Source organism: Pelecanus crispus, chromosome 12, assembly GCF_030463565.1.
Source record: "Pelecanus crispus isolate bPelCri1 chromosome 12, bPelCri1.pri, whole genome shotgun sequence".
In the NCBI taxonomy this organism is placed as follows: Eukaryota; Metazoa; Chordata; class Aves; order Pelecaniformes; family Pelecanidae; genus Pelecanus; species Pelecanus crispus.
Window position 1 is genome coordinate 21,087,633 of NC_134654.1, and position 23,596 is coordinate 21,111,228.

Here is a 23,596-nt window from a genome sequence, read left to right on the forward strand (position 1 = left end):
CTCACGGATACCTTTAGGAGCGGCAGCTGAGCAGGCGTCTGTTTGTGTTCGCTATATATTCTGCGTGCTACAACTGTGGGGCATTTGGGACCTGTTCTTCCTGATCGAGGTATCCTTCCCATGGGGGCAGGGACCTGCCTCCGCTCCCAGCAGTCGCTACAAATACAATGAAATAGTAACGTATAGCGAGGTACAACTTAAGGCAGCAACTTCCCCAGAAAGAGTCTTTTTTTTGCTATTTTTAGCTATAAATTGCTATTTCTCTTCCTAGATGCTATCAACAGGGAGCATGGATTCTGGCTTTCTACTTGGAATGAAATTTCGCAATTCGCTTTAGCGTTGGAGCTCGAAGGCGACCCAGCAAGCCAGTGGGACGCGGGGAACGGAGGCGCGGAGGGAGGCAGCCTCAACCCCTGCGTGCTCCCAGGGCAGGCGTGCGGCCCGCGGTGGCCTTCCCAGGGCCAAGGGTCAGGCTCTTTCCCGACTTTTGGGGGATGACAGACCAGCAGGGCTGCCCAGTCCGAAACCCAGTCCCATGACAAGTGCTCCCAGGCTGCCGCTGCGACCAAGCCAGGCCATGGATGCCGGAGGCGCTGCCAGAGCCCGCTCCCTCGCGAGGGGCTTCGCTCGGCCCCGCCGACACTCGCGGGGGGACGCGGGTCCCGAGCGAGCCACCACCAAACCGCAGGCTCCCGCGCCTCGCCCGAGGGCCGCCGCTCCCCGCGGCCTGCGCGCTGCGGCTCCCGGGGGAGCTGGAGGCGGAGGCGGTGGGGGGGGGGCCCCGCCGCCCCCCCGGGCGGCCCCGCGGCCTGGCCCGGCCCTCGCCGCTCGCAGCCCCCCGCCAGGCGCCTCCGCACCACACGCCAGGAAAGGCGCTTTCTGGCGGGGGCGGGGGGGGGGGGGGCGGGCCGGGAGCTGGCGGGGGCCGCCGGGGCCGGGCGGGGGGTGCCCGGGGGAGCCCGCCGCCCCGCCGCGCCCCGCCGCCGCTCGCCCCGCTCCTATTGACTTCCCATTGTGGAGCTTTGCAACAAAGGGTAGGATCCAAACCGTGCCCCGTTTCGTCCAATCAGCGCGCAGAGCGCCCGCCCGCCGTCGATTGGCCCCTTCTCGGCTCACAATACCCAATCGGACGCCTACTTTAACAACCAATCAGCGACCGGACATGCGCCCAATCAGCGCCGAGGAACCGGAGCACGGCCTTTGTGTGTTGTGACGCCACGGCGCCGGCGGAGGTCCCGACCAATGGTACGGCGCGCTGCTTCCAGGCATTGTGAGGTCACCGCGCCGTGTGCCGCCCCCTCTATAAAATGCGGGTCCCCACGGCGGGGAGGGCGCAGTGAGGGGGTGGTTGGCTGCCGAGCGGCTCGTGGCAGCAGCAGCGCAGGCTTCGGTGCGCAGCGCTACCGGCACCGGTGCTTCCTTCTTCTCCGAGCGGTGAGTGCCGGGCGGCGGGCGCGTTCCGTGGCGGGCGGCGGCGCCGTGCGGCCGTCGGTGGCCTTGGCTCTTCTTGAGCCTGGCGGGCAGGCCGGGCCTTGCGTACGTGCCCTGAGTCACGGCCGGTTCCCATCCCCCCCCCCACCCCCCCCCTTCCCCGGGGCGGCCCGGGAGGAAGAAGGAGGCGGCGTGACTCAGTCCACTTCCCCCGGGGAGGGGAGCGGCCGGGCCACGACGCGAAGCGGGGGTGGAGGGGGAACCGTGACTCCTCCTCCCCCTCCCGGGGGAGGCCGCTGGCCGCCTGCCCGCCTCGGCGGCGGGGGAGGGGGGCAGCTCGCCGACATCTGCCGCTTCTGGGGCTTGAGGGGATTGGACGTGGCGGGGGCCGACACCACACGGTGTCGCCGGGCCTGGCGGGCCGTGCTGCCGCGGGGACGAGGAGGAGCTGGGCCCCGTGTCACGCGTGCATGTCCCCGTAGGTAAGTGAAGAAAAATGGCCCGTACAAAGCAGACCGCCCGCAAGTCCACCGGGGGGAAGGCTCCGCGCAAGCAACTGGCCACCAAGGCGGCCCGGAAAAGCGCTCCCTCTACTGGCGGCGTCAAGAAGCCTCACCGCTACAGGTAAGGCCGCCGGCACGGCACGGCGCGGCGCGGCGCTGCCGCAGCCCCTGCCCCGGCTCACCCGCTCCCTCCTTCCTCCTCCACTCAGGCCGGGCACCGTCGCCCTCCGTGAGATCCGTCGCTACCAGAAGTCTACGGAGCTGCTGATCCGCAAGCTGCCCTTCCAGCGGCTGGTCAGGGAAATCGCCCAAGACTTCAAAACAGACTTGAGGTTCCAGAGTGCAGCCATCGGTGCGCTGCAGGTACTGCTTAGCGGCCTGCTGGGCCTGGGCGCTCGTGGCACTGAGCGTGCTTCGCTGGGGGTTTCTAACGACATTTCTTCTTGTGCTCTTGAAACAGGAGGCCAGTGAGGCATATCTGGTGGGTCTGTTTGAAGATACGAACCTGTGCGCCATCCATGCCAAGAGAGTCACCATCATGCCCAAAGATATCCAGTTGGCTCGCAGGATACGGGGGGAGAGGGCTTAAGTGAAGGCTGTTTTTATGGTGTTTTGTAGTAAATTCTGTAAAATACTTTGGTTTTAATTTGTGACTTTTTTGTAAGAAATTGTTTATAATATGTTGCATTTGTACTTAAGTCATTCCATCTTTCACTCAGGATGAATGCTAAAAGTGACTGTTCACATAAACCTCAGTGATGTGAGCCTTGTTGCTCAGGAGTGACAAGTTGCTAATATGCAGAAGGGATGGGTGATCTTTCTTGCTTCTCATGCATGTTTCTGTATGTTAATGACTTGTTGGGTAGCTAAACTTGTAAGGTACTAGAATTGATATAAATGTGTACAGGGTCCTTTTGCAATAAAACTGGTTATGACTTGATCCAAGTGTTTAACAATTGGGGCTGTTAGTCTGACCATACATCACTGTGACCAAATGTGGACTTTTTCAGAGGGTGAAACTACAAGTCTTAACCACAGTGTAACTTACAGTTTCCTAAAAACGTAAACCTGGCAGCTATAGAATACACTATGTGCATTTATAATAGCTATTTTATATATTGTAGTGTCAACATTTTTAAATTAAATGTTTTACATTCACATGTGAGGAGTCTTTGTCATTTGGTTTGTAATGGGCTTGAAGAAGCTTCCTCCTCCTGGCTCCTGAGATTAGCAGTGGGTGCCTGTAAGCCTGGACTGCTGCTGTGGCAACTTAATTTTGTCTGTCAACAGGAGGGAGAACTTGCCTTGGCCACCCTCAGAGGTTTTTGGAGGCTTGCTGTAGCTTGAGTCATTGCTCTTGGCCAGTGAGAGCAGAGCTGAGCCCTGCAGCTGTGGGGTAGAGGAGGAATAGCCTGACTGATGGGCCTAGGCTAGGCTTTTGGGGTGGGTGTTTGTTTTTTTTTTTTAATAAAGCTTAACTGCTCATCAGTGTCAGCTGTTTAGGCACAGCTCTAGAACAAAGTGCTTTTTTCCCCCCCCCCCTCCCTCCTTTCCAGTAGATGCAGGGGAAGTTTATTTTGAAGTGTGGTGACTGATCTGCCCAAAGTTAACCACCAGCTTGCTCCCTGAGCAGTGCTGAGGTGTGGGGTGTGTGGCTGCAGCCAGTGAGTTTCTGTGGGATCTGGCTGTGTGACAAAGTCCCAGTTAATAACAGCAGCCAGTGCTAGCAGTGCAGGGTGGCATGCAAGTGGAAAAGCTAATTACACAACCTGAGAGCATATGGGCTGCTAAGCAAACTGGAATGGGTGCTCAGTAAGATTCTTGTTTCCTATCTAAGCTTTTTTGATGAAACAGGATTATGCTCAAACCTTCACTTCAGAATAGCTCTTTTGGCTCTCTGCTAAGACAGGTCTGGCTTTCTCAGCTGTGCCTCTGGGAGCAGCCATACCTTGTTAGGTTGTGGTAGAGGAAAGCTGCTCAGACTACATCTGAAACACAGGTAATTAACATTTAAATCAAATTGTGAGGCCAGCTCTCTGCAGCTCTTGGAGAACAGGCTGCACTAGTAGGGCTAGAGTTGGCACAGAAAAGTAGCACAGGGAAGTAGTTTAGCTAGCTCATCTTGATTTATTTCAATGAAATTAAAAGTGCCATGGCAGAAGTGGCATTTCAGGAGGAAGAACAGCAATAGTTTATACCAGAGAGCAGGCATTAAGTCAACACTGGCCGTCTGCGTGATTGTTCTGAAGGCTGGACACATTTACAGCACTTCCTTCCACGACAACAGCCTGAAAGCGGTTTGAAAACCATCCTGACTCCTGCTCCGGGGAGTTGGGGTCTGCGTCGCTCGGGGTGCTGCCGGACGGCCGCGTCGCAGGCGAAGGCTGGGCCACCAGCGCCTGGGGGAAGCTTGGGGCTGGAGCCAGGGCTCTCCCTTATCAGACAAACCACTCCGTGTGCTTAAATCCTGCAGCTGGAGAAACAGGCGCTCCTTACCCGGCGCTCTTACACAACTTCCTCAACGCCCTTTCCTACGCTGCTCCAAGTGTGCTTGGAACGAACACAGCCCCCGGTTAATACCATTATCATATCCGCAACAGAGCTGCTAAAAACATGTTCTAAATTGAGCCGATAGTAGGTTTTAAGCAAGTATTTTCCTCGCTTCTAAACCTGTAGGGAAAGATACTTCCTTGCATCTACATTGTAAATTTAATTGCTTTAAAGGGCTGGGTCAAAGTTAAGCACCATCTTGGCAACTTTAGTTGACGCTAAATGATCTTGAGTAGCTCACCCGGGCAGGTCTGTCCTGGGGGGTACAGCCTGTCGAGGGGGCATCTAGCTGGGATGTCCCCGCAAGAAACCTGAAGGTCCTCAGTGGCCCAGGAGCCATGTAATTTGGGAAGCACCACACAGCTTGCATTTAGGCAGGTTAAAAATAAGAATTCCAAGTTATGGGACTTATGAATGCTTGATTTGGTGCTCAACTGCAGTAGCAGGCTGGGCTCCTGCAGGAAAAGTATGTTTTAAAATAACATCCCTCGAAAACAATGTTTCCTCCAAGTTCTTAGTGGAAACAATGAACCATCTGGGTATGCCTAGAAGCTGTTTCTTAAAATAAAATCATTGTCTAGGAGTTCTTAAAAAAAAAAAAACCAAAACACAACACAAAAACCAAACCCACCAGAAAACTCTATCAAAGTATCTATTCATCTTAGTAACCTCAACAAAAAGAAATTAAGTTAGATCTTGCATGTGGTGGACCAGAATAGCAGTTCCTGGTATTCCACGATCTCACTGTGATGATATCTGAAGACATAAACTGTTCCCTTACCGATTCTCCTGATTATTTCTTCACATTCTTGCTCAGAACTCGATGCAAACACCAGGCAGTCGAACGTGCTCCCGTCAGGGCTCTCCGGGGAAGCGCTAAAAATGGAAACACATACATTAGCCGGCAGAGAGAGCAGCTCTGAAAGCCCAGCCCTGGCTTGTAGCCGCACCAGAGACCCCGCGGCTGGTCTGGACGTCACTTGTTTATTTTCCAAGACCCGCATCCTTCTACATCCCCCCTCCCAGGGCCCATGGGCAGCACTTACGCCACGCAGAAGGCGAATAAATTGCTGCTGTCCAAGCAGCGTCCCACGCAGGAGATGGTGGGGTAGGGGTAGCGGCACAGGAGCTGCGTGGGGGACAGGAGGGAGACGGCGTTGAGGGCTGCAGTCAGTCCCTGTCATCCCCGATCCCAATTTAAACTGGCTCTGCAACACCTCCGGCCGGGCTCCCTGTGCCATGAAATCGGCAGCCTCGGGAGTCACCAGTTTTTCCTGTAACCGCTCTCACCCAGACCTTGGGTGTTGCTCACTCACCTTGGAAGAAGTCTTCTCCTGTACAAGGACTTCTGCTTCCTTCACATCAAATAAAACCTCCTGAATGGGGGATAGAGGGGAAAGAAGCCCCGATCATCACAGTGTCCGAGCTCTATTTTTAATAAGACGCTTACAAGAGAGATTATTCAAAAGCAGAGGTGATGAAGCGCAGTCAAGCACAGCTTTTTCTTGGAGTTTTCTCTGCGCTGCCCTTTTTTTCACCACCCAGTGCTCTCGCACTTGAATCTTTCCACAAACAACCCCCCAAAGGCTCAAGCAACAGTGACCTGAGCCCTAAAGCATGCCTGGAACCAGGCTTAGCCTCCCCATGATTTTCCGTGCGCTTTCCTGCAGGTGGTTGTATTTTTTTTTCCTTAACGCACTTTCCTATCCTGGCTGCAAGAGATGCTTCTAACCAGAAAAAACCCCACAGGGGTGGGGAGTGTCCAATATCCAGGCCAAGCGAACCTGGAGCCGGCAAGAAAAAGTATCCCCTGGCAGAGACCGTATTTCCCTGCAGTTTTCTCACCAAGCCCTTCCCGGAATGCCCTCAGCCCCGTCGCTCACCCGCGTGGCCGAGTGCCTCTCCAGCACAGCAGGGATGGCCCAGTCCAGCACCTCTTTGCCACCGTACTGAAATGGAGAGGGAAGGAGGGAATAACACACGGGCACGTGAAAAGAAACGCAGAAGAGACAGTTTACCCCTAGGCATGTTTCTGCCCCATCGCCTCACCTTCCCAACACCAGTCTGGCCCAGGTACCGCAGGTTGTAGAGCAGCCTGGGGAGAAAAGGGCTCCGGGGCATCAGAGCAAGACCCCGCACATCTTCCTGCTGCTTTTTGCAGGGGAAGATGCTCGCAGCCCACCACTGCCCCCAGGCCACGGGGGCAGCTTTGGCCCTGCAGCCCTGAGAGGAGACCAGGGACAGTGTGGGCATGGGGCTGCCCCGATGCCGGGACCCCCCCAGCCTGGGGGCTCCCCATGGTGCCGCACCTACCTGCCCCCCTGCAGCCTCCGCGGCTCCCCCTCGTCCCTGCGCCGGGGGCCGCGCTGGAGCTGGAAGCGGGGCTCCTTCTCCTTCAGGGCCTTCAGGTAGGGCAGCAGCGGCTCATAGACCCCCCCGTCGTGCCAGCGCCACCGCAGCAGGCGGAAGCTGAGCGGTTGTCCCTTCAGCTTCTGCAGCATGGCCCCGGCCTGGAGGGAGGGTGGGGGAAGCAGAGGGGAGGATGGGGGCAGGAGAGGGGGAGATACGGCAGCCCTCTGTGCCCACCCACCTGCCCACTGTAGGCATTTCTCAGCGAGCAGCCGTTGATCTCATCGAGGATGTCGCCGGCCAGCACCACCTCGTCCACCTCCGCTTGGCTCTCGGGGAGCACCTCGGTGACAAAGACTCGGCCGTCCACGTACCTGGGGATGCAGCCGAGGCCCAGCTCAGCACCGGGGACCCAGCCCGGCTCCCCCAGCCCTTTCGTACCGTCACCGATATTTCACTGACACATGGAGGCACGGAAAAGCCACCCCATGGACAGCAGATGCCAGCAAGGCTGAGCCAATGGGGAAAAAGCACCCGAGACAGCTCCGATGCTCTCAACGGGGTATTTATCTCCCCTTTTTGGGGAGTTTTGAGTGCTGTGGTGTCCAGATCCCGCTGGAGAGGAGGATCAAGGGCTCCTACCTGAGCACCATCCCCAGCGCTCGGCACGGGACTGTCTCATAAGTGATACACACCTGGAAGAGAATGGCTGGTGACAGTGGCCCTGGCAATGGCCACTGGACACCCAAGGAACATGACCAGAATGAGGGGGAGGATGGGACCCCTTGCCCTGGACCATTTCTGGCACTGATGCCAAACCAGGGCTTCAGGACCCCAGGGAGAGGCTGGTCCCCAGTGCCCCAGGCTGGGCTGGGACCATCAGCGGCTTCTTGTCCCTGTCCTCTCCTGGGATCTGGCTGTGCCCAGACCCTGGAGGGACAAACCTGCTGGATGGGTGGGATGGCAAAGCAGCAGGTGAACCCTTAACTCAGCGATGAGCCCTCCTCCCTCACCCCACATGTCCCCACGCAGCCAAGAGAGCGCTGCCGCCCATCCCCAAAGCCGCTGCCGTTTGCAGCAGCACTACACTGTCATATTGCGTTAGCCAGGGACCCGAAATGTGGCCAGTTCGGCCGGAAGCACTTGCTGTTAGAAATGCCCAAAAGCCAGCAGGATCCCAGCCTCTGCAGCACACCGCAGCTTGGCACATGCCATAACCAGCCCAAAAGCCACCTTGAGGTTTTTTGGGGATTCTTTTGGGTTAAAAAGGCAGCGGAGGGTTGCTCTTCATTTTTAAAAGATGTGAAGGCATCCCTGCTGTTCTCAATAAATGCACCAATATTTCACTCAGCAAAACCAAGAGCGAGACCAACTGATGTGTCATCTGTGTCAACCCAGGGAAATGGGGATTTTTTTGGCAAGAAATCAGGGAAGGGAGCATGGGAAAACTTCATTTATATCAGCAATTTAGGCCTGGGTACTACCGTTGCTTTGTTTTACTCCCAGGAATGCTGGGATCTGCTGCTGGTGACAGCGCAGGCACCCAGCAGGATCCGACCTCAGTGGCAGAGGCAGCTCTGCTCGTGCTGGTGAACCGGAGCCAATTCACCCCCGGCTGCAGCTGTGGCCGGGCGGAGAGTTGCGTGGCAATCCCTCCCCACCAAATCATTCCTTATCTTCCTCATTTGACTTTTCAGCGAGGGCCAGGTGGCAGAAGGACAGCTCTGGGGATAGACGAGCTCTTACCGGCAGCAGCCAGCTTTCGTCCAAGAAGCTGCAATTCTGCAGACAAAGGAGCGTCAGCGCCATCGGTCCCAGCAAGGAAGGGGCCGGGGCCCTGCACCAGCAGCTGTGTGCTGGCCACCACCTCGCTGATTTGTCACCGTACCTGCAGGTCCAGGGAGAAATCCATCTCTGTCACCACCAGCAGCAGCGAGAGGAAAGGCTCTGCAGAGGGATGGGGACGGAGAGGCAGTGTCACCGCCAGGTTCCCAGCAGCCGCGGCCTCGTGAGGACATGGCAGAGGTCCGAATAAAGCCATTTTCAGTGTAACTAATGAGCCCTCGGGAGCGAGGCCCTGCGAGCATCCCAGCACCGCGTCACCCAGGCTGCTGCTGGAGGCTCATCCTGGGCTCCTGCTGCCAGCACGGGGAAAGAAGTGCTGCAGCTTGACACATGATTTCCCCAAATTGAGACCAAGGCTCACAGCAAAGACTGCCGATGAGCAACTTTCTCTCCATTTCTCCCCCTAAATGCAAAGCAAAGCTGCCCAGGGTCTCCTGCACGAGCCTCGCAATTACACTGACGGAGATCTGCAATCTGCTCATGCATCAGCAAGCGCGGGTGATTTATAAGCCATGTAGGTATGGGTTTAACACGGGGTGATTTATCATAATCAAAAGATTAAAGGCTTTCACCCTGGCCTGGCCCCCCCAAGGAGCACGGCTGCGGATGGAGTGCTGCAGCCTGTCAAGGCAATGCAGCCATTTACCACACTGAACCCCTCGTGTGACACCTTGTGTGGGACCACAGCCTGGGCCCAGCTTCCAAGGGCTCCCCTCAAAGCTGGACTGCTGGGTCTGCTTAAACCAGCATCCTCGGTACAAAGAAATAACACAGAATACACTTCAGAAGCAATTTTCCTATCCCATGACACTAAAACCAACCTTAGATAGATTCAAACTGTGTTTAAATATTTACACCACTTTTTCCATCACTGCAGCAACATATTTAGATTTTACTGCTAAGTTTGGCTTAGAAAAATCACAGCGGACTCTTTTCCTCCCCACCCCCCGCAGCAGCGCGGTGCGCAGCCCCTGCGCCAGCCACCCTGGGGCAGGTTACATCCCACCTCGGAGGAGCCACCGTCTTACCCAGGAGGTCTTCGTTGCCAAGGATGGAGCTTACCGGATCATAAAACTGAAACACAGAGACATGCCACCATTACACAGCCATTTCGCTGCCTGTCGCCCACGGGTAGTGGCTCCCCGCTGTGTGCTGCACCTCCAGGAGCCGGGGGGTCTGCGCCAGCCGCCGCACGGCCGCCGCCAGCACCTTCCCCTGCAGAGCCAAGCGCAGAAAGTATCGCCCGCGGCCCTGTGCTGTCTGCGCCTTCTCACAGCTGCCCGCTTTCTGGATGCTCATGGAGAGAGGGGTCGGCCTGTTTGGGGAGAGGGGAAGCAGCTTGGGGCTGAAACTTTGGCGGCGCGTGGGAGCATCCTCCCTGCACCTGGGGTCTTCGGGACGAGCACATCGTGACAAGCACTGCCACGGCTCAGGTTTTCATCCCCAGCCTGGCTCGGGGCCGCTCACCTGCCACCGTCCTCCGTGGGAAGCTGCTCCAGGCAGTGCCAGTAATCCCGTCTCCTGAAGCCCCAGGCTGGCTCTGCAGGAGAAAGGGAGCACAAGGCCCCTCACCACGGGCACCGGGACACTGCCATCCCCGGCCCGGGCACGAATCACCACTCACGTCGGAGCCCCTTGCGCAGGATGCTCTCCAGCAGCTGGCAGAAGGAGGTGAGGTGCGGCGAGGTGTCCGTGCAGGGCCCCCCGCCCTCCCGCAGCCGCAGCACCCCACCTGCGGGGGGGGGGGGGGGGGGGGGGGAGCATCAGCACCCATGGGTGCCCCAGCTGGGGGGGGCACCCATGGCAACAGCTCTGTGCACAGCCCCAGGGTGGGTCGCTGGTGCTGCGGGAGGTGCCCGACGCCCCGGCAAGATGCGACCCACCCCGGCTGCCTGCACCTGCACCGGGCAGAAATTCAGGTAACCTTCCTCCCGGCCAAGGCCAGGTGCAGCAGCGCGGGTGCGAACACCCGGTCGGGCAGCGGGGCTGTCCCCGCCGTCGGTCCGGCCAAACCGGTGAGGCGAGGGCTGCCGGAGGAAGCGGGCACCGGCCCCGGGGGGGCCACGCTCACCTTTAAGGGCGCTCAGCAGCGGCTCCTTCCCGGCCATGGGCTCGTCCCACCCCGGGCGGTCCCGCGGCGGCGGCTGCGGCCGGGCCGGAACCGGGAACCGAGAACCGGGAACCGGGAACCGGGAACCGGGAAGGGGCCCCTCCCCGCGCCGGGAGCGGAGCGGAGCATCCCGGCCCCGCGGGGGGTGAACGCTCCCGGCTCACACCCACTCGCCTCTGCCGCTGCGGGCGGGCCAGCCGCAGGCACGTACCGACATCGCTATATGGGCACAAACGTATATGTACACACCTCCACATACGTATACGGTTATAGCACATCGGCATATATATGTATGTGTATGTGCCTGCGCGTGGCCAGCAGGAGCAGGGAGGTGATCGTCCCCCTGTACTCGGTGCTGGTGAGGCCGCACCTGGAATACTGTGTCCAGTTTTGGGCCCCTCAGTACAAGAAGGACATTGAGGTGCTGGAGCGTGGTCAGAGAACGGCATCAAGGCTGGTGAAGGGTCTGGAGAACAAGTCTTATCAGGAGCAGCTGAGGGAACTGGGGTTGTTTAGTCTGGAGAAGAGGAGGCTGAGGGGAGACCTTATCGCTCTACAACTACCTGAAAGGAGGGTGTAGTGAGGTGGGTGTTGGTCCCTTCTCCCAGGTAACTAGCGATAGGACAAGAGGAAATGGCCTCAAGTTGTGTCAGGGGAGGTTTAGATTGGGTATTAGGAAAAATTTCTTTACGGAAAGGGTGGTCAAGCATTGGAACAGGCTGCCCAGAGAGGTGGTGGAGTCACCATCCCTGGAGGTGTTCAAAAAACGGGCAGACGTGGCACTTTGGGACATGGTTTGGTGGGCATGGTGGTGTTGGGTTGATGACTGGACTAGTTATCTTAGAGGTCTTTTCCAGCCTTAATGATTCAATTCAATTCTATTCTATTCTATATACAAAAAGCATAAACAGGTACTGGCATATACAGGTGTAACACAGATGTTGGCACATATATATACACATATGTATCTGTACCTATATATAAAATACATACATTGGCATATGTATTGGCATAAAACACATATGTAACAGAGACACCAGTGCATACATATACACGTATGTACCTGTCCATATATTAGGACAAGGCAGGCATCGGGATATGGATAAGCACTAAAAAGTCCTGGGTGCTGGCACCGCCATAGGTACACACAGGTGTGCGCACAGGTGTGACCCGCCCCTCCTGTAGGGACGCACAGGCACCAACAGCGTCCCGAGGCCGCAGCCAGGGCCGTGGGCGGCCCGTAGGAAGGGGCTGCGTGGGCCGGCCAGGGCCCCCCAGCTCCGCAGGGCCCCCAGGTCCAGCCCGGCCGCCGGCAGGGCGGGGCGGGGCGGGGCGGGCCCGGGGGCGGGGCTGAGCGGGCCCGGGGGCGGAGCGGAGCGGGCCCGGGGGCGGGGCGGGCCCGGGGGCGGGGCTGAGCGGGCCCGGGGGCGGGGCTGAGCGGGCCCGGGGGCGGAGCGGGCCCGGGGGCGGAGCGGAGCGGGCCCGGGGGCGGGGCTGAGCGGGCCCGGGGGCGGGGCTGAGCGGGCCCGGGGGCGGGGCTGAGCGGGCCCGGGGGCGGAGCGGAGCGGGCCCGGGGGCGGGGCTGAGCGGGCCCGGGGGCGGGGCTGAGCGGGCCCGGGGGCGGAGCGGGCCCGGGGGCGGAGCTGAGCGGGCCCGGGGGCGGGGCGGAGCGGGCTCGGGGGCGGGGCTGAGCGGGCCCGGGGGCGGGGCTGAGCGGGCCCGGGGGCGGAGCGGAGCGGGCCCGGGGGCGGAGCTGAGCGGGCCCGGGGGCGGAGCGGAGCGGGCCCGGGGGCGGGGCGGAGCGGGCTCGGGGGCGGGGCTGAGCGGGCCCGGGGGCGGGGCTGAGCGGCCATGGCGGAGGCGGTGGCGGTGGCGGAGCCTGGGTGGGTCCCGCTGCTGGCGGCCGCCCGCCGGGCGCACCGAGCGGCTTTCGGGGGGACGGCGGTGCTGGCGGCATGGGCCCCCGGCCGGGTCAACCTCATCGGCGAGCACACCGACTACAACGGCGGCTTCGTGCTGCCCATGGTAAGGGCCGTGCTCCGCCGCCCGGCCCCGTGATCCCTCGGTGCCGCCCTTCCGGGTCCTCCCTGCAGCCTCGGCGGGTCCCCCGCCGCCGTCTTCCTCCCCCTGCCCCAGGATGTCCCCCCCCGGATCCCTCGCCCAGGACCCTGTGGGATCCCCCGGGATCTCCCCACCGCGCCCGGGACCACGGGAGCTCGGAGCGGGACCCGGAGCGCCGCGGGCAGCAGCCCCGCAGACCGGCTCCTGACTCGCTGCAGGGGGACGTGATTCCCTCTCCCTGACCGGCTCTTCGAGGGGCTGAAGCCTCTTTTCTGCAACCCCGTCAAACAATTTTCCGTTCCTGGAGAGCGGTGTTTTGGTGGCAGAGACGGTTCGAAGCGGCTGGGGCTCCCTGCCCTCCTTCGGCTCGGCAGGGAAGCCCCCACTCAGTGCTAAATCAAACCTAGAGCTAATTATTTTGAGGCTGAGGAGTGTGGGAGCAGGTCAGCTGCATTCCCCTGCAGGCAAGAAAAATTCTCAAAGCCTCTCGCAGCCTCGTCGTGGGTTTCCACTCCCCTGGAGCCCAGCAGCACGGTACTGAGCTGGGGTGGTTGGTCAAAACTTTTCAGTGCTAAGACTGACCCTCTGTGGCATTAAATAGCCGGAAGGTTTAATGCTGTGCTGAGCGGGAGCGTGCAGTGGGGGCTGGCAGCTCTGTGTGGACAGAGTTAAGGGTCACGCGTGCTGGGTGCTGCCAGCTGTGGGTTGAAGCAGCCACAGCTGTCCCCTGCCACCAGTGGGGATGCTCCAAGGGACGCCGTGGGGTCTGAGCCCACCTTCTCTCCCGCCCCAGGCCCTGCAGCTGGGGACGGTGCTGGTAGGATCCCCCACGCAGGACGGGACCATCTCCATCCTCACCACATCGGCGGAGGCGGACGAGCCCCACAGGGTACAGTTCCCGGCTCCCCACCAAGGCAGCCCCCTGAGCCCAGGGCAGCCTCGCTGGGCCAACTACGTCAAGGGCGTCATCCAGCACTACCCGGGTAAGGCCCAGGCTGCCAGCCAGGTTAGAGCCCCCCTTGCGTGAGGCCGGTGCTCAGCGCCTGGCTTTTGGTGTGCTCCAGGGGTCTTCCAGTGCCGGTGCAATCCTGCAGCTGCTGCTGGGGCCAGGCTCTAGCAGAGATGCTTTCAGCTCCAAAGACCCCTGTGGTTGCACGGGGGATGCCCGGGTCACACTCTGTCATGGGTCACCCCGTGTTTTAAAATGGGATATTGGACAGGGGCTCCTCTCTGTCAGTTCCTCGTGAGCTGTGGGGCAGAGCAGCTCCCAGCCCTGCAGGGCTCACAGCCCCCCTCCTCCCTTTGGTTCCCACAGGTGGTCCTGTGCCGGGCTTCAGCGCCGTGATAGCCAGTGACATCCCCCTGGGCGGGGGCCTCTCCAGCTCAGCCGCTCTGGAGGTGGCTACTTACACCTTCCTCCAGCAGCTCTGCCCTGGTAAGGCAGCAGCCGGTCCTGGCCCCTGGTGCCTCCATTCCCAGGTGGGAGCTGGGATGAGGCGGGGGTGCCCCTAGCAAGATCCTGCAGCCCTCGGGAAAACGCTGCTGTGGGGTGGGTCACAGCCCCCTGCCGCAGCCGGAGCTGGCACCGCTGTGGCTGCGGGGCTCCTCTGGCTCACCCAGCCTGGCCTGCCCATGGGGCTGTCCAGGGGGATGAGAGGATGTTCCCTTCAGAGCATCTTCTCCTCACCCTCATGTCCCCAAAAATGGAGAGGTCTGAGACACCAGTGTCAAATTGTCACATCCAGCTGGATCCAGCGACCCACGCAGATGTCGGGCACTGGTGCAGGAGGAAGCACCTGCGGCTGATGCTTTAACAAAACCCTGTTCCACGGGAAAGCAACCCTTTACCTTCGTGTTTGCTCCCCCTGCTCCAGGGCAAGGGGCAAAGGTCCCAGAGCTGCTAACCTGCGTCTCTCTGCTCTGGCACAGATGATGGTGATTTGGTAGCCAAGGCACTGGCGTGCCAGAAAGCGGAGCACACGTTTGCCAGCATGCCCTGCGGGATCATGGACCAGTTCATATCTGTGATGGGCAAGGAAGGCCACGCACTGCTCATTGACTGCAGGTCAGGGCCCAGCGCCAAGCTTGCTGCGCCGTGCCCACCTCCTTGGGCAGGGGGGGACAAGCTGGTCCCGTGACCATGAAATGAATGCAGGAGTGCAGAGAGGGGTTAACCCCTGAACCCAGCCCAAAATCTCATCGTGGAGTTGGGGCTCCCTGCATTTTAATTCCTGTGTCTTGATTCGTCCCTCTGCATCCTTTCTGCTACTTGCCTGGGCTGTCTTTCCTGCAAAGTTGTTAGGGTCTATTATGGGACTAATAACTGGGAGTGAAATGCTCAAGTGAAATACTAAACCACTTGGACTTTGCCTCTGTGGAGGCAAGAGCTGCGTGCAACATGGCCTCACCTGGATGGCCGGGGGCTGGAGCGGGCAGGGGGGACAGAGATATGGCCCGCGCTGAGCTCTCACTGCAGGTCCCTGGAGACCGTCCTTGTCCCGCTGACTGATGCCAGCTTGGCCGTCCTCATCACCAACTCCAATGTGCGGCACACGCTGACAGGCAGCGAGTACCCCACACGCCGGCGGCAGTGCGAGGAGGTGGCAGCGGCCCTCGGCAAGGCCAGCCTGCGAGATGCCACCATGGCTGAGCTGGAAGGTGGGGATGGTTCCTCCCTTGGCTCTGGCTGCTCCTTGGGGCAGCAAGAGCTTGGTGCCCCATGGCGTGGGCTGAGGCTGTGGGGCAGCACCTGGGATGGGTGGGTGGGTGGGTGGGTGCCGCAAGTAGAGAAGCTCTCACGCAGGATGGTTGCGGAATGCATCCGTGCTCGCTCACGGCAGCATGCCACAGACCCGAGTGGCTTTGCTGCAGGGGGATGCATGTCTCTGCAGCTGCCAGGAGCCGTCTGGGTGAGGAGGTGTACCGGCGGGCCAGGCACGTCATCGGCGAGATAGCACGGACAGCCCAGGCAGCGCAAGCACTGCAGGACAGGGACTACAAGACATTTGGGAGGCTGATGGTGGAGAGTCACAACTCCCTCAGGTGAGGATGTACCGACCCTGGGGCAGGGCAGGCTGCATCAGGTCCTCATGAGGTTCCCTTGCCCGTGGGTGCAGCACTGGGGCAGCCAGAGCCGTTCCTGCCCCATGTCTTTCATGGCTCAGCCTGCCAGGGAGCTTTAGAAATCCCACAGGCTTCTGTGCCAGGGGGTGCTGGGATGAGGCAGCCGGTCACATACATTACAGACGTGTGCTGCACAGCAGCGCCCACCAGGTCCCCAGTGCTCGCAGCCTCGCTCATGTATACGTGCACTTAAGGCAGTGCTGGGGTAGAGTTAATTTTCTTCATAGTAGCTAGTATGGGGCTATGTTTTGGATTTGTGCTGGAAACAGTGTTGATAACACAGGGATGTTTTAGTTACTGCTGAGCAGTGCTTACACAGAGTCAAGGCCTTTTCTGCTCCTCACCCCACCCCACCCCACCAGCGAGCAGGCTGGGGTGCACAAGAAGCTGGGAGGGGACACAGCCAGGACAGCTGACCCCAACTGACCCAAGGGATATTCCATACCATATGACTTCATGCTCAGCATATAAAGCTGGGAGAAGAAGAAGGAAGGGGGGGACGTTCAGAGTGATGGCGTTTGTCTTCCCGTAACCGCTACGCGTGATGGAGCCCTGCTTTCTTGGGGAGGGCTGAACACCTGCCTGCCAGTGGGAAGTAGTGAATGAATTTGTTGTTTTGCTTCGCTTGCGTGCATGGCTTTTGCTTTACCTGTTAAACTGTCTTTATCTCAACCCATGAGTTTTCTCACTTTTACCCTTCCAATTCTCTCCCCCTTCCCACTAGGGGCGGGGAGGGTGAGTGGGCGGCTGTGTGGTGTTTAGCTGTCTGCCAGGTTAAATCATGACGGTCTTTTTGGCACCCAGCATGGGGCACGAAGGGTTGAGGTAACGACAGATCTGACCAGCATGTTAAAACAAATTTGTGATAAGCTCTCATTATATTAGTTTCATAGTTGCTGGTCACAACGTTGATTTATTTGCTTTCGAAGTAGCTGTATTTGTTTTCAGAGTTGTGTTACGTAACACCTTACTTGCCGTATATACTGTTTATCAGTATTTGTGTGCTGCTTATCACTTCTGGGAGTTGGATTAAGGTTATCACTTTGCTGTACTGTGTAACACTGGCTTATGGTATGATAAAATTATTGGTTGTGACACCAATCCGATATTTGTACTCAGCATTGCCATCACCTCTGTACTTTGGGAGCCAACTATCAGAAACTATTAATAATTACGCTTTTTACTTTTTCTTGTTGGAGAGCCAACCTATGGGGAAGACACCTTCCTCCATCTTCCATTTCTCCTTCAGGTTTGTTACAACAGCTCTTGAGAATTTTGAATATCCTTGGGATGTTCAAACCAGCATGTTCCTATTGCTATGCCTCCTGAATGTGGTTCAGGTCTTGTTTAGGATGGAACAACTATTTAAGAATACCATCCAGAGATCTACCCCCATGACAGGCACTGTGGCTACTCAAACCCTGGCAACAGACACTGCAGCTGAACCAGAGAACGAACCTGTGCCAGTATCAGTTGCACCTGTACACAAGAAAAAATACATAAGAAAATCACCTTGTTTAGTAAGAGATGAAGATGAACCAGGGCCATCGCAAGAACAGGAGGAGGGAAGAGGCAGAACCCATAAATGAGATGGTAACCACCTGATCCCTATCCCTGAGTGAGCTGCAAGATATGCAAAAAGATTTCAGCTGTTGTCCAGGCGAGCACATCATCACCTGGCTTCTCTGATGCTGGGATAATGGGGCCTGGAATTAGAAGGTAGGAAAGCCAAGCAGCTGGGATCCCTTTCTAGGGAAAGGGGCATTGACAAAGCGATTGGAAAAGGGGCACAAGCCCTCAGCCTCTGGAGACGACTCCTGTCAGGCATCAAGGAAAGGCATCTCTTCCAGTAAAATGTTATATGTCACCCAGGCAAGTGAACCACCATGGAGAGAGGTTTCCAGGAGCTGAGGGAATTAACCGCACTGGAGGTGATTTATAGTGACCTGAACAACGAGCAGTTATCCAAAGATCCAGATGAAGTCAGGTGCACATGACCCACGTGGTGGAAGTTTGTACAGAGTGCACCATCATCACATGCAAACTCACTGGCAGTAATGATCTGGAAAGATGGAGAGGAGCAGACAGTGGATGAATTGGCTGACCAACTCCAGCAATACAAAGAAAGTCTCTCTTCTTCCCTACAGGCCTGTGTCTTGGCTGTGGAAAAACCATCCAAATAACTGTCCCAGGAGTCCCAGCAACTCAAAGAGCATATGTCCTACTCCCCACCTGTACAGACCAGTATCTCAGCCATTAGGAGTAAGCGTCCCTCTGCTCAAGAGAGAGGATATAGTGGATACACACCGCGGGTCACCCTGTGGTTTTACCTGTGTGACCATGGAGAAGACATGAGGCAGTAGGATGGAAAATCTACCTTGACCCTAGAGGCACGGGCATGTGAGTTGCAAGGAAAAACAATCATGAAAGGGGTTCTTCCAGGAAAATTGCTGCTCCAGTTTCCAGTGAGGAGTTCCCCAGATAGAGTAGAAGGGCTGATTTTATTTCTGATCTTAATAAAGGGACTTTTGATTTGCATTTACAAGAAGTGAGTAACGAATACTATGACCAGGAGTAGAGGGGCCCTGCCTCCAGCCAGGTGGAGGAAAGGGACAACTGGGTTTACTGGACTCTGTGGATTCGATGGCCTGGCACATCAGACCCACAGGAGTATGAAGCTCTAGTGGACACCGGTGTGCAGTGTACCCTAATGCCATCGAGTTATAAAGGGGCAGAACCCATCTCTATTTCTGGAGTGACAGGGGGATCCCAACAGCTAATCATATTGGAGGCTGAAGTGAGCCTGACTGGGAATGAGTGGCAAAAGCACCACATTGTGACTGGCCCAGAGGCTCTGTGCATCCTTGGCACAGACTGCCTCAGGAGGGATGGTATTTCAAGGACCCAAAAGGGTACCGGTGGGCTTTTGGTATAGCTGTCTTGGAGATGGAGGAAATTAAACAGCTGTCCACCTTGCCTGGTCTCTTGAAGGACCCTTCTATTGTGGGATTGCTGAGGGTTGAAGAACAACAGGTACTGACCGCTACCACACCAGTGCACTGGTGGCAATACCACACCAACCAAGACTCCCCAATTCCCAATGCTGATTCTTTGACTGGAGAGCCGAGGAATGATCAGCAAGAATCGCTCATCCTTTAACAGTCCCATATGGCCAGTGCTAAAGTCTAATGGAGAGTGGAGACTAACAGTAGACTGTCGTGGTCTGAATGAAGTCATGCCACCACTGAGTGCTGCTGTGCCGGACATGCTAGAACTTCAATACGAACTGGAATCAAAGGCAGCCAAGTGGTATGCCATAAGTGATATCGCCAATGCATTCTTCTCGGTCCCTTTGGCAGCAGAGTGCAGGCCACAGTTTGCTTTCGCTTGGAGGGGCATCCAGTACACCTGGAACTGGCTGCCCCAGGGTGGAAACACAGCCCTACCATTGCCATGGACTGATCCAGACAAGGGTCTGGAACAGGGTGAAGCTCCGGAACACCTGCAGTACATTGATGACATCATTGTATGGGGCAACACAGCAGAAGAGGTTTTTGAGAAAGGGAATAAAATAGTCCAAATACTTTTGAAGGCTGGTTTTGCCATAAAACAGAGTAAGGTTAAGGGACCTGCACAGGAGATTAATGAAGAATGAACTTTGATGAAACCAAGCAAAGCACAGTGATAATGGAACCAGAACTGGCTTCAACATACAACAGTCCAACACCACACACCATCTCTTCTGCCGTGAAGGAGTGTTATGACAGATGGAGCCCAAAGTCACAGACTTAATTAACTTAGTGGACATTTGTGGATGTTTATGGACATTTTACAGCCATTTCACAGAGGTCATCCATAGACTAAGAGAATGATATCTGTGTGTTGTATCAAAGGATGGGAAGGGTGGTGGTTGTTAATGAGGATGTATTAGATAGTGTGGGACCTGAGCATGACGTAAATGGTATGGAATAAGGGGTGGAGAATGTGCTGGTTTTGGCTGTGGTAATTTTCTTCATAGTAGCTAGTATGGGGCTATGTTTTGGATTTGTGCTGGAAACAGTGTTGATAACACAGGGGTGTTTTAGTTACTGCTGAGCAGTGCTTACACAGAGTCAAGGCCTTTTCTGCTCCTCATCCCACCCCAGCAGCGAGCAGGCTGGGGTGCACAAGAAGCTGGGAGGGGACACAGCCGGGAGAGCTGACCCCAAATGACCCAAGGGATATTCCATACCGTATGACGTCATGCTCAGCATATAAAGCTGGGGGAAGAAGAAGGAAGTGAGGGGCACATTCGGAGTGATGGCGTTTGTCTTCCCAAGTAACCATTATGCATGATGGAGCCCTGCTTTCCTGGGGATGGCTGAACACTTGCTTGCCAGTGGGAAGTAGTGAATTAATTTGTTGTTTTGCTTTACTTGTGTGCATGGCTTTTACTTTAGCTATTAAACCCATGAGTTTTCTCACTTTTACCCTTCCAGTTATCTCCCCCTTCCCTCCGGGGGTGGGGAGGGTGAGTGAGTGGCTGTGTGGTGCTTGGTTGCTGGCTGGGGTTAAACTATGACAGGCAGAGCGCTGACCGGGATCTGCAGCATCGTGCATTGCTGCAGCTTGCTATAGCAATGGATGCACCAAGAAGCATGTTTCAGCTGTTCGTGGTGCAGGATATATGGCCAAGGTGCAGGACAGGGCTGACCACTGTTCTCCTCTCTCCAGGGATGACTACGAAGTGAGCTGTCCGGAGCTGGACGAGCTGGTAGTGGCAGCCCTGGAGGTTGATGGGGTTTACGGCAGCAGGATGACAGGCGGAGGCTTCGGAGGCTGCACGGTGACGCTGCTGGAGGCTGGGGCCGCAGAGAGAGCCCAGCATCACATCCAGGTATGTGGCAGAAAAGTGCCAGGAGATTGACTTAAAGATCCCAAGGAAACACTCAGGGGCATGGCCCAGGGATGCCATTGAAACTGTGCTCCTGAGGCACTTGGGGTTAGTGTAGCCCATCCAGTGCCATGTAGGGATAGCTCCAAGTCTGTTGATGCTACTAAACTCTTGCAGGCAGTTCAGCACTGTGCTGGTCACAGAGCACTGCCCAAGGACCTTACTGCATTAAGAAAGTGAGCAAAAAGATGCCAGGTGAGCTTCAGGAAGGTTAAATCTATCTAGGGGGAAAAGGAAAAAAAAAAAAATCCAAGCTGAGCTTAGGCAATGCTGAGCTTAATGCTGGCAGTTACAGCCCAGGAAGGATCTCAGTGGCACCATCAATGTTCTCCAAATCAGAAGCTCAGCATGCACTGGTAGCTGAAAATGCCAGCAAAGTGGGGGTGTCAGGAAACAGGGGCTGTGAATGAGGCAGAGCCTTATTTTGCTGCTATGTGAGAGCCTGGTGTGCCCTGTAAACGGGGGGGGGGTGCGCAGGGCAGGGTAAAGGGGTAGAGGAAGGTGTCTGAAATGAGGAGAGACTGAAAGGGCTGTGCTTCTGCCATCTGATGAGAAGCTGGGAGAGAGGGAATGTGACCAGGAGTTACAAAACAGCAAAGGGGGTAGATAGGGTGAGTGTGGAACTGGCACTCAAATCCTCCAAAATAAGAACCAGTGACCGCTGGATGAGTTAGGAGAAAAACAGAGTCAAGGAAGCACTGCGCAGAGCTGGCAGTGAGTTTTCTGCTGTTGCCAGAGGCTGTGGAGGTCAGCAGCATCAGCAGGCTCAAAAAGGGGTTGGAAAAAGTCACGGAGAACAGTCCATAAGGGGCTGTTGAAGGGTCAGCGTGGGGATGTGTTGAGAGCCTCCCTGCCCCATGCTGTGGATGGACCAAGGGACCCCAGGCAGGGGCCAGGACAGCATCCTGTCTCCAAAAAATATCTCACATGCCTGCTGCTGCTGGTGGAGCTGGGCCAGACACATGGCTGGTCTGACTGGCAGCTCTGGCATCCCCCAGCCCAGCCTCTTGCTGCGGCAGGGTATGGCCCCAGAGCACCAGCACTTATTGCTCCTCTTGTCTCCTAGGAGAAATACAGTGGAACAGCCACCTTCTATCTCACCAAACCCTCCGGAGGAGCAAAGGTGCTGCTCCTGTAGAGGAGCGACCACCTCACCTGGGCTGGAATCACCTCCCTCTGAGAGGCAGCTGCTTTCCTTACTTTGCAGGGGAATCAATTTGTCTGTCTGCATCATTTGCCTAATAAATGCAAAACATTTGCACAGTCATTCTGCGCCTGCTTGAGCCAAACTCTGATGTGAAAGTCACTAGGGACCATTCCTCAGAGGAGACTGGTTTAACTCCAGTTTGCACTGGTGGAATGAGCCATTATCGGGGTCGTGGAGTCCCGTAGTGCCTCTGGAGCTGCAGTTACAGGAGGGGATGGCAGTGGAGGAACAGCAGGCACTGACACTTGTCAGAAGCCTCTACTTGGGTGTCTGCTTCTGGCATGTGTCCTTCATCTGCTGCTGCAGATGGAAGGTATTGGGCGGGGGGGGGGGGGGGGAGTGACAATTTTTTAATTTTTAATTTTTTTTTTTTTTTTTAAGAAAAGGGAAGAGGCAGACTGTAGAGAAAACATTTATTGAGTGCAATAGGAAGCCATCTGGTCAAAGACCCGCTGTCAGAGCAGGCTGCTGGATCCACCTTGGAAAGGCTGAAACACCACCAGCCCTAACAACCAGATGAAAAATTAAAAAGTGACGCTGTTCTAGTGCGAGGCATGAGTTAGGTGTGCAGCAACCTTGCACATGGAGAGCAGCAGCTGACTGGCTGTGGTCTTCTTTTGGATAACAGGATAGTCTTTGGTTAAAATGCTTGGAAGTGGGGCTCCCTTTTTAGACAGTTTTCAGCGTTTTACCCTGGACCACAAAGCACAGGGAAAGGGTCAGAGAGTCCTTGTGCAGGAGGAGACACATCAGCTGGAAAGGAAACCCCAACCACAAAGGTGAGATGGGAACTGGCAGGCAGGCAGGCTAATGCCACTGGTACTTGCTCAGGAAAAATAAGTGCTTCTTGAAGGCACAGTAAAACCACAGGGTTGTTGAAGTATTTCTTGACCCAAACTCAAAACTGACCTAGCTCCAGCTGTAGTCCTGGAGACTCCTGTGGACTTCACTCACCCACGTACATTTTGGCTCAAACATGTACAACTCATCCCGCTCAAACAAACAGCCCAGGGAGGAGAGGGAGCTCTCGGTTGTGTCAGTGCTGGTAAGTCTTCTGAGTCCAAAAAAAAAGGAGGGGGGGGAGGGGGGGGGAAAAAAAGCCAAGGTCCAGCATCAGATCAAATCAAGCAGGAAATGCTGCCAGGGAGACCAGGCAGCTGCTGTTTTGGTTGGAAGCTGTAATCCAGAACAGTGGCAGCTGCTGCTTCAGGCAGGGTCCTTGCTTTCGGCAGGCTCCTTGCCTGCTCCTGTGCAGCTGAAGCACACCAGGGAAACGCTGTTCAGCAAGACATGGAGCCCAATTGTTCTCGTTGGCAGAGGGCAGCGAGGCACCAGGCATCATGCCCAGAGCCAGAAAACGAGGCCCAGCAAGGTCTCAGCTCAGCTGTGTGCCCAGCACTGTGTGAGAACAGCTAGAGCCAAGGGCTGAAGAAGGCTCAGACACTTGCTGAGGATGATGAGAGATCCCTGCTGTTCCCAGGCTT

At 56.7% G+C, this 23,596-nt stretch overlaps 2 protein-coding genes across 2 annotated transcripts; both read left to right on the forward strand.

Annotated features, from left to right (window-relative positions):
• The first annotated feature begins 1,339 nt into the window (after positions 1-1,339).
• Positions 1,340-2,563, forward strand: H3-3B (H3.3 histone B). Its single transcript, XM_075720236.1, has 4 exons — positions 1,340-1,434; positions 1,914-2,055; positions 2,144-2,297; positions 2,395-2,563. Exons 2-4 carry the CDS (start codon positions 1,928-1,930, stop codon positions 2,521-2,523), a joined length of 411 nt encoding a protein of 136 aa, XP_075576351.1. The 5' UTR covers positions 1,340-1,434; positions 1,914-1,927; the 3' UTR covers positions 2,524-2,563.
• A 10,076-nt stretch (positions 2,564-12,639) lies between these two features.
• Positions 12,640-22,126, forward strand: GALK1 (galactokinase 1). Its single transcript, XM_075719892.1, has 8 exons — positions 12,640-12,813; positions 13,643-13,832; positions 14,165-14,284; positions 14,779-14,914; positions 15,326-15,507; positions 15,741-15,891; positions 20,686-20,848; positions 21,972-22,126. Exons 1-8 carry the CDS (start codon positions 12,640-12,642, stop codon positions 22,041-22,043), a joined length of 1,188 nt encoding a protein of 395 aa, XP_075576007.1. The 3' UTR covers positions 22,044-22,126.
• The last annotated feature ends 1,470 nt before the right edge of the window (positions 22,127-23,596 follow it).